General features: G+C 37.4%; 1 protein-coding gene across 1 annotated transcript; it reads left to right on the plus strand.

Annotated features, from left to right (window-relative positions):
- The first annotated feature begins 4,302 nt into the window (after window positions 1-4,302).
- Window positions 4,303-7,244, plus strand: LOC310715058 (uncharacterized protein). The gene is made up of 5 exons (XM_083521205.1): window positions 4,303-4,471; window positions 4,557-4,658; window positions 5,830-5,976; window positions 6,176-6,286; window positions 6,413-7,244. Exons 1-5 carry the CDS (start codon window positions 4,423-4,425, stop codon window positions 6,610-6,612), a joined length of 609 nt encoding a protein of 202 aa, XP_083377331.1. The 5' UTR covers window positions 4,303-4,422; the 3' UTR covers window positions 6,613-7,244.
- Window positions 7,245-10,103: the final 2,859 nt, after the last annotated feature.

The raw sequence follows: 10,103 nt of genomic DNA on the forward strand, positions 1-10,103 counted from the left end.
TTTCTCTGGTATCACCTCGTTAACCGTCTGTGTGAAAACATATTAAAAGTTCCATTTGGGGTCCTGGTGATTTACATGATTTAAAAGGTTGAGTTTGGTTTCACTAATAATAAACATAAATTTGCATAAAGCACCAATATTTCTCCATGTCCATGTTAATTAGAGTATTAAAAACGAAAAGTATTAATTTATGGTAAATTTAGAACAGATTTAAATGTGCGATTAAGTTGCGATTAAATATTTTTAATCGATTGACAGCCCTAATATTAATATGTAAATTTAATAGCAGTACAATGTGACTAACCAGAATAATCCAGGTTTTTAGTATATTTTTTATTGCTACGTGGCAAACAAGTTACCAGTAGGTGCAGTAGATTCTCAGAAAACAAACAAGACCCATCATTCATGATATGCATGCTTGTAAGGCTGTGCAATTGGGCAATTAGTTGAAAGGGGTGTGTTAAAAAAATAGCAGTGTGGCATTTAATCACTGAGGTCATCAATTTTGTGAAAAAAACAGGTGTGAATCAGGTGGCCCCTATTTAAGGATGAAGCCAGCACTTGTTGAACATGCATTTGAAAGCCTGAGGAAAATGGGTCGTTCAAGACATTGTTCAGAAGAACAGCGTACTTTGATTAAAAAGCTGATTGGAGAGGGGAAAACCTATAAAGAGGTGCAAAAAATTATAGGCTGTTCAGCTAAAATGTCCAATGCCTTAAAATGGAGAGCAAAACCAGAGCGACGTGGAAGAAAACGGAAGACAACCATCAAAATGGATCGAAGAATAACCAGAATGGCAAAGGCTCAGCCAATGATCAGCTCCAGGATGATCAAAGGCAGTCTGGAGTTACCTGTAAGTACTGTGACAGTTAGAAGACGTCTGTGTGAAACTAATCTATTTTCAAGAATCCCCTGCATAGTCCCTCTGTTAAAAAAAAGGCATGTGCAGAAGAGGTTACAGTTTCCCAAAGAACACATCAACTGGCCTAAAGAGAAATGGAGGAACATTTTGTGGACTGATGAGAGTAAAATTGTTATTTTTGGGTCCAAGGGCCACAGACAGTTTGTGAGACGACCCCCAAACTCTGAATTCAAGCCACAGTACACAGTGAAGACAGTGAAGCATGGTGGTGCAAGCATCATGATATGGGCATGTTTCTCCTACTATGGTGTTGGGCCTATTTATCGCATACCAGGGATCATGGATCAGTTTGCATATGTCAAAATACTTGAAGAGGTCATGTTGCCTTATGCTGAAGAGGACATGCCCTTGAAATAGTTGTTTCAACAAGACAATGTAAACAAACACACTAGTAAACAAGCAAAGTCTTCTTTATTTTCTTTTTCTAAACACTCCACAATGTTGTAATGTAATTAGCTGGGAGTTGAATTTGAAAAAGAGAGAAAAGGAAAGCTAAGCCTCTGACCCTTTCAAAAAAAAACAATTCAAGGTATATATTTGGAAATCTGCATGAAATCCCTCCACCAAATGTACAACCCACTTCATGCATCATCATAAAAAACAGACCTTCCTTTCAGACACACATTTTATCCCCATCTGCCTCACTTTCATACCTTCACAACCTCTACACAAACACCAGCAATGAAGCCTCAAGTCACATTGCTGCTCATCTGCATGCTTTGCTCTGAAGGTAACGAAGCTCACATGGAACACATTTCATTAAATCAGCTACTCTGTATTTTTTTTTTGTTTATAGTTTATTATTGTAAAACTGCAACTGGTTCTGTTTTAAATTTCATTCTCATTTTTTTTAGTGCTGTCACTGACCTGTCTACATTTTATGTCCTTATTATCTGGGGCATGTGAAGAAACAGACTGTGTGTGTGTGTGTGTGTGTGTGTGTGTGTGTGTGTGTGTGTGTGTGTGTGTGTGTGTGTGTGTGTGCGTATATCTGTGTCAAAAGATATTTATTTCCTTACTAATTTACATACCCAGCTTGTTTGTTCCTAAATAAATTATCTTCATAGAGATATTATCAGGAGAAATACACAACAGGATGGTTGACTATTTTTCTGCTACAGCAAATAGCAAAATATACATACAAATAAAATGCAGCTTGAAATAACACAGCTTGCAGAGGTTAAACGAATGCAAACCATAAACCTTCTGTCCTAAAATGGTTTGCATGTTCCAAAGAACTTACACTGGAGACTCGTGCCATGTCTTGACATGTCAATATAAAACAATGATCAGTTGAAACAGGAGTCAAAATGATAAAGGAAAGCAACTGAAGGAATGTGTCTTTAGTTAATAGCTGTTTTTTTTTTTCTTTTGAAACGCTGTTGCAATTTTAGAAGACGAAAAAGGTCAAACCCGAAAACAGTGACTATGGACGGCCAAGTAAGTCAGATAGTAACTGAAGATTGCTGCATCACTGTATCAGGTGAACTCACTAAGATCTGCTAAGATCTACACTAATAAGAATACATTATTCAAAAGGAACAATGTGTTATAAAAAATTGATTGTATTAGAAAGTTTGCCCACACAGGGCAAATAATTAATACTAGGGGTAGATGATTTGTGCTTTTTATTTATTTATTTTTAATCTCTCTCTCTCTCTCTCTCTCTCTCTCTCTCTCTCTCTCTCTCTCTCTCTCTTTCTCTCTCACACTCTATCTCTCTTTCTTGCCCCCCCCCCTCTCTCTCTCTCTCTCTCTTTCTCTCTCACACTCTATCTCTCTTTCTCCCCCCCCCCCCTCTCTCTCTCTCTCTCTCTCTCTCTCTCTCTCTTTCTCTCTCACACTCTATCTCTCTTTCTCCCCCCCCCTCTCTCTCTCTCTCTCTCTCTCTCTCTCTCTCTCTTTCTCTCTCACACTCTATCTCTCTTTCTCCCCCCCCCCCTCTCTCTCTCTCTCTCTCTCTCTCTCTCTCTCTCTCTCTCTCTCTCTTTCTCTCTCACACTCTATCTCTCTTTCTCCCCCCCCCCCCTCTCTCTCTCTCTCTCTCTCTCTCTCTCTCTCTCTCTCTCTCTCTCTCTCATTCTCTCTTTAATTGTGTCCTTTAGTTCAACATGAAATGAAACCCATGTCCATGAAAGGGTGCGTATCCAGAAATGTCTGCCTTGCATCAGGATCAGCAAACATGACAGAAATGGGTTTATCTAATGTACAGTGCTGTGAGGGGAATCTGTGTAACGCTGCTGAGACTGTCACAACAAGTTTACTCCTCATGATCATCCCTTTGCTCTCCTTTATCCTCTCCTGAATTACATTTATTAGTTTGCTGTAGCGCTAACTATGCTATTCTACTATTTTAAGCAGTTCTTACAGAGTTCTATACATTCTGTTGGGTCAGGTTTGTGCCTGTACATGTAATACAGATTTTATTTATATTCTGTTATTAATAATAAAATAAAGCAAAATGCAAAGTAAAAAAAAAAGTACCATGTGACTCAGTCATTGTCCAGGCCTTGGCCCATCCATGACCTCCTAACCTGAAGTCACTGCACTTATAAATATAAATATACTGATGCTTTTTATAATATACTGATTTGACTAAATTAAATTGCTTTGTTGGGAGTGATGAGGATGGACCGGATTAGAAATGAGTTTATTAGAGGGACAGAGCATGTAGGACGTTTTGAAAACAAGGTGAGGGAGGTGAGATTGAGATGGTTTGGACATGTGCAGAGGAGAGACATGGGGTATATCAGTAGGAGAATGCTGAGGATGGAGACACCAGGAAGGAGGAAAATAATGTGGTGAGGGAAGACATGCAGGTAGGAAGAGGCAGATGTAGAGGACAGGGGGGTGCGGAGACCACTGTGGCGACCCCTAATGGGAGAAGCCAAAAAAGCTTTGAGACAATGTCTTGTGAAAAGCGCTATAGAAATACACTTGACTTGACTTGACTTTTAAGTATTAACTGTATCCCTGATAAAGCATAAGGGATGTTCAAATATCTACAAAATAATATTTTAGATATTGCTCAGATGAGACACAATTTGCTGTTTGTCTGAACAGCCCAGGAAGTTCATATGATGATATTTCAAATGTATTGACTTTCTCTTTGTCAGGTTTTTAAAGAGATTTTAGAGATTCCTGTAGTTTGAGGTATCACATTTAAAACATCATCATATATCTATTATATACATATCTATTAAAAACACACCCTTGTGCTTGTTCAGTAGATCAAGAAATAAAGATAGCATAAGTGTCAATACTCAGTACAGTTACTACATAATGGATTTTTTTTGGTGCCCATTTGATCTTCTGCCAGTGGTTTTCACGAAAAGCCAAATACAAAGTCTCACTTTTTCAAGAAATAAAACGTATGAAACTCCTCCTACTTTGCAAACAATCACTACACATCCTATAAAACCAGACTCTGTTTCAGAGCTCACTTTTATTTCATTCCCTCTGTTGCCCATCAAACATTGACTTCTACAAAAGCATCAATATGACGACTCAAGTTACTCTTCTGCTCATCTGCATGCTTTTCCCCCCAGGTAATGCAACTTATTACAGCAAATTACAGCAATCAGATCATGTAAATGTTTTTCATTTTCTCTTCTAATTTTTTTCCTTTCTCAGCATGGTCACTGAATTGTTATGAGTGTCTGCCAGGATTAACAAATTGTCAAGAGAAATCTTGCCCTGATCAGTGTTTCACTTCGACCACTTCTGTCTACGTGGGTATGTGAAAGAAATAATTCCCAACAATTAAAGTATATATATTTGCTTAAAAAATTATTAAACATTATATTGAGCTTAATCGTTTTTTTCTTTAATAGCATGCATTTTCTTTTACATCTTTGTTCAGTTTATTTTTTTCTTTAATTCTTGGTGTAACTTAGAAAAAGAAAAAGTTCCCAAAGCTTGTCACTAATAAAGGCGTGACCCTGTGTCGCAACAGTGCCATTATTCACTGCGCACTTTCTGCGGCGGCGAATGTGGAAAGCCGAAGTAGTCACAAAGGCGCCACTGCAGGCTTTTAATATACAAGTAGTTATTGAAGTATATGTCAGTGTGTGTTCTAAAGTGAGTCTCTCCTCATTAGAGAGACCAAAATATTCTATGTTTAAAATTATAAAATTTATAGTGTCTGTAAAACTATATAGTAACATTTCACTGAAGAAGGACGTGACTGCTACCTAGCTTTGTCCCAGTTCTGGTTCCTGGTTGTTAAAGTCAGAATCAGAGGTTCCAAGCCAAAAAGAAACTTAGTTGCACCCCAGGATGTAAAAAAAAATGTAGCAACAAAACCTGTTACATAACTGTTTGTTTCTCAAATCTGTTAAAACTGATCAAACTAAGGAAAGTCTGTCCTCAGCAAACAAGCTAAGGCAGTGGTTCCCAAGCTTTTGGTCCCCAAGCGTTTTTAAATTTTCAAGTAATCATACTTCAGGGAGTTTAATTTAAAACAATTGCCAAAAATTGGCACAGGAAAAAGTTGTAACTAAAAATTTTTTTTTTATAAAATAACAAAAGAATAACAAAAATTTGTAACTGTTTTCATTCTTTCTGTGTGGCTCCAAGACCAGTCCATGGCCTGGTGTTTGGGGACCAACAGGTCTAAGAAATACCATATTAGGGAAAACATTCAAACTTCCCAACAATGCTACTTAAATACAAAAGACAGTTAAAAAATTCTCTTAGTGCTGAGGCCCTGAGGCTTCCTGGTGGCACGCGAATGCTAAGATGGCAAAAAGAACAAAAATATCCGAAAAGAAATCAAACTATAAATGTACACTTGATATTTATTAACAGTAATAAAGTATTAAGCTACAGTATACTAGTTCTGTAAAACAGTTATGGATCAGTCCGAGGACTGGGCTAATAACCTGATATGTGAACTGTTCTCTAGGCAATACAAAGATCCAAGATGTTAATATGCAGAGTTGCAGCACAGCAGATACATGTTTAAACGGAAGTATGAACCTGGGAATTACGAAAGTAACCTACAACGGCAAATGCTGCAGTACCCCTCTCTGCAACACCGAAAAACTTCCAGGTAAAATACACGCTTAAAAATCATAAAGTATTCTTTTTTTTAAATTATTTTATTAATATTTTATATTGATAAATGTAATTTTTTTTAACTAATTTTGTATAGTGCATGTTAGCCAGCTAGCTTTAGATATTCTTGCAGTAATTCTTGATCATGTTTGAGACACAGTGAGCTTTTTGTTTGATTGTATTTCTATGTGAAGCTCTTCAGAAGCAGCCTGTCAATGGGAGAATGTGTTACACCTGCGATGATAAAGGCTGCTATGGAACAGTGAACTGTGAAGGAGACGAAGAACGCTGCGTCAGTTTATCAGGTGAACATAATCATATTTGTCGTGTGTTATGAATCTTTTTGGGTGAAAAAATAAAAATTATACAGTGCACCTGGCTAAAACTAGGTATTTCTGAACTCTCCCTCTGTCTCTCTCTCTCGCTCTCAGTTCAACAAGGGGGCAATACTGTGTCAGCGAAAGGATGTGCATCCAAGAGCTTCTGCGTTGCTTCTGCATCAATAAGTACATCAGCAATGGGTGTATCAAACATTCAGTGTTGTGATGGGAACCTGTGTAATGGTGCTGAGAGCTACAAATTGAGTTTCCTCCTGATGCTTGTTCCTCTGCTCTCATCCATTCTCTTCTAATGAAATTTACACTGATGGAAAGCCACAGTTATTGTATTGTGTAATACAACATGCCATTTTTTCTTTTGTTTCGCTTGCTTGTTTCCCAGTTAACTGTGGTTTCATATCCTGTTCAAAAATGTAAACATGGCATTTTAATCATGTGATTCAGTGTTTTATTTGTATTTGACTGTTTGATGAAAATGATGTTAACAATGATTACAAAAAAGTCCAGTCAAAAACTGCTGGATATTTCTCAGGCTTATATATTGTTGTCTTTTTTTTAAATCCTCCTGAAATGCTTTTTTTTATTACAGTAATCCCCCGTTTACCGCGATAAGCGAAAAGGGCTGCCACCCCAAAAATGCTATTTTATGTGTACAGTACTGTACTGTAATAAATAATAAATTTTTATTAATACATTTCATTATTTCAACATAAAACTCCGTAAAAACAATTCTTTGTAAGTTTTTTGGTCTATCATGCTCTCCTCGAGAGATCGGGAAAATCAGCTAAACAAATTAGTTATGTGTCAAACGCAATTCGGGGGATTTCAATATGTATTTCCATATGTTTTGTTGTGAAAGTACCTGCTTTCTGGTTGAAATGTCAATCCTGTTTATTAAATAAAGGTTCACTTGTGTGTCTGAAAAGATCTCGTCTCTTATTTCTAAAGGTATTAAAAAAACTTTAAGTTTAGAAAAGTGAGCAGCACTGAGCCAAGTACTACAATAAATATAATACAGCTGCCTGTTTTACCCACTGCCCCGCCACCCCCTTCACAAAAAAAAGAAAAAAAACAAAAAAAAACAACATGCATGTCTTCCAGTTTTTACATCACACAATGCATGCTTTATACTTGCATACATGTTTTTAAATATACATACAGTGGTGTGAAAAAGTGTTTCCTTCCAGATTACATTTTTTTGCATGTTTGTCACACTTTAATGTTCATCAAACTAATGTATATAATAGTAAAAGATAACACAACGGTTTTTAAATGTAGGTTTATAGTTTCGTTTTCACGCTGAAATACAACAGGATGTGTTGAGGGGTAAAACCACTGCCGCAAAATTTAAATGCTGCACAGTAATTTCACAGAATTTGCAGAAACACTGTGGTAAAAAGTACATTTATAAATTGATATGATATATTTGTGTAAAGATATAAATAAAATGATTTATAAATCGATATGAATGTTTATTTGTTATGTTATACTTGGTTGCTAAGTTATCTACAAATAATATACAGCTATAATTATATTAATAATTTTTTTAGAAAATATAATTTTACATATAAATAAAGGAACGAACCGGTACATCAATATTCTCTGGGTAAATTATGATATAAATCCAATTTGATACATTTAAAGCCATTGTAGTTTTGTACATAGACCTGTGTGTCTATTTCTTTATATATGTCTATGCACTATTTGTTGTGAAACCTGCAGCCACATCAGCAGAAGCCACATAATGTTTAATCTCGGGCAAACAGACCAATACCTTTCCCAATGTTTAGTTTGTGTAAGTTTGTTGTGTACAATGGAAATTACACATTTAGGATACTTCAGATTTTTAACAGCATGAAGTAATATGTTAAGTAAGAGATTAAGCCACATCCCCTAAGCCAGTCTTTGACACGGCAGGAAGTAAAGGTAAATGATTAAGAAAAGGGGAAGGTTGTAGCTCAATAGTTATTTATCAGAAGGACACAGGTTCAAATCTTAGCATCAAACATTTGCCACTGTGGGGAACTTGATCAAAGCCTTTAACTCTCAACTGCTCAGTTGTAAATAGTTGTGGATAAGGGCATCTGATAAAAATGCCATAAATATGTTGTATATGGCATTTAAACATGGTCAGAGAAAATGAGCACATTCATCCCACCTGAGACCAGCTACATTTAATCAGCTACAGGTATCTGTTCATTCATTGCACTTTCTCAACCTCTGATCTTCTGTGAACTGCGACTGTGTCCCATGATTAGAGGAAAACTGGACCTCATCTTTAGGAAAGTTGCTCCAACACCCATTTCCACCTTTAACTCATTTTGTAGAAAAACATGTCCACACTTAAGACTTGTTTAGGTTTAGTGCAGCAGCTATGTGAAGTGTTCTTCTATCTTCTTCATGATCTGATCTAATTTTGATACCAAACCCAAAATTAAACATTCAGAACTAACAGAACACAGCAAGGCAACAAGAATCACCTGTTAGTCATGTGGTCCAAAATTTCTGACCAAAAAAATGTTAATTAGTGTCACGTGTGTGTTCATCAATCATATTAATGAGTGTGTAAATTTCAGACATCAGCAACTGTGTGGATGTGTGTTAACATCTGACACACAGTGCTGTACATCCGACCTGTAGAACAGAAATAAAATCATGTTGTACTCCTTGTCAGGTATTTTAATGGCACTGGTATGTGGAATGTTCTGTAGATGTGCCAAGATAAAGGATGTTTATAAATGTGTATGTTTATTGACTTGCAGTGTGTCAGACATGTATTCAAGCAGTGGAGTGAAAAAAAAACTGAAACACTGCCAGGTCATTAAAACTACTTTCATCAGAGTTCAACAGTTCAACAGGCAGAGAAGGAAGAGATCTGTATTACTGTATTATCTCCACTAACCATAACAAAATATTTAAAGACCAAATCATTCTCATGTGTTCAACCCAGCCATTAGGGGGGCACAAGCCAGTGTACTCTTAGTGCCGGTCCCAAGCCCGGGTAAATGGGGAGGGTTGCGTTAGGAAGGGCATCCAGCGTAAAACATGTGCCAAATCAAATATGCGGATCACAAATGAGAATTTCATACCGGATCGGTCGAGGCCGGGTTAACAACAACCGCCACAGGTATCGTTAGCCAACAGGGTACCGGTGGAAATTGGGCTACTGTTGGCCGAAGGAGGAGAAGGAGAGGAGGAAGGTGTCTACAGAGACGGCAGGAAAAGGAGCAGTGTAGGAGAGTAGAGGTTCGGGTTGGTACTTTAAATGTTGGTACTATGACGGGTAAAGGGAAAGAGATAGCTGATATGATGGAGAGGAGAAAGGTAGATATGCTGTGTGTTCAGGAGACCAAGTGGAAAGGGAGTAAGGCCAGGATCATTGGAGGTAGGTTTAAACTGTTTTATCATGGTGTGGATGGGAAGAGAAATGGTGTAGGGGTGATTCTGAAGGAAGCGTACAGTAAGAGTGTAGTGGAGGTGAAGAGAGTTTCTGATAGGGTGATGATCGTGAAGGTGGAAGTTGAAGGGATGATGATAAATGTCATCAGTGCCTATGCTCCACAAGTTGGCTGTGAGATGGAGGAGAAAGAAAGATTCTGGAGTGAATTAGATGAAGTGGTAGATGGTGTACCTAGGAAAGAACGATTGGTGATTGGGGCAGACTTTAATGGGCATGTAGGTGAAGGGAACAGAGGTGATGAGGAGGTGATGGGTAGGTATGGTTTTAAGGAGAGGAATGTGGAAGGGCAGATGGTGGTAGATTTTGCTAAAAGGATGGAAATGG

This window comes from Silurus aristotelis (genome assembly GCF_946808225.1).
Source record: "Silurus aristotelis genome assembly, chromosome: 19".
Lineage (NCBI taxonomy): Eukaryota > Metazoa > Chordata > Actinopteri > Siluriformes > Siluridae > Silurus > Silurus aristotelis.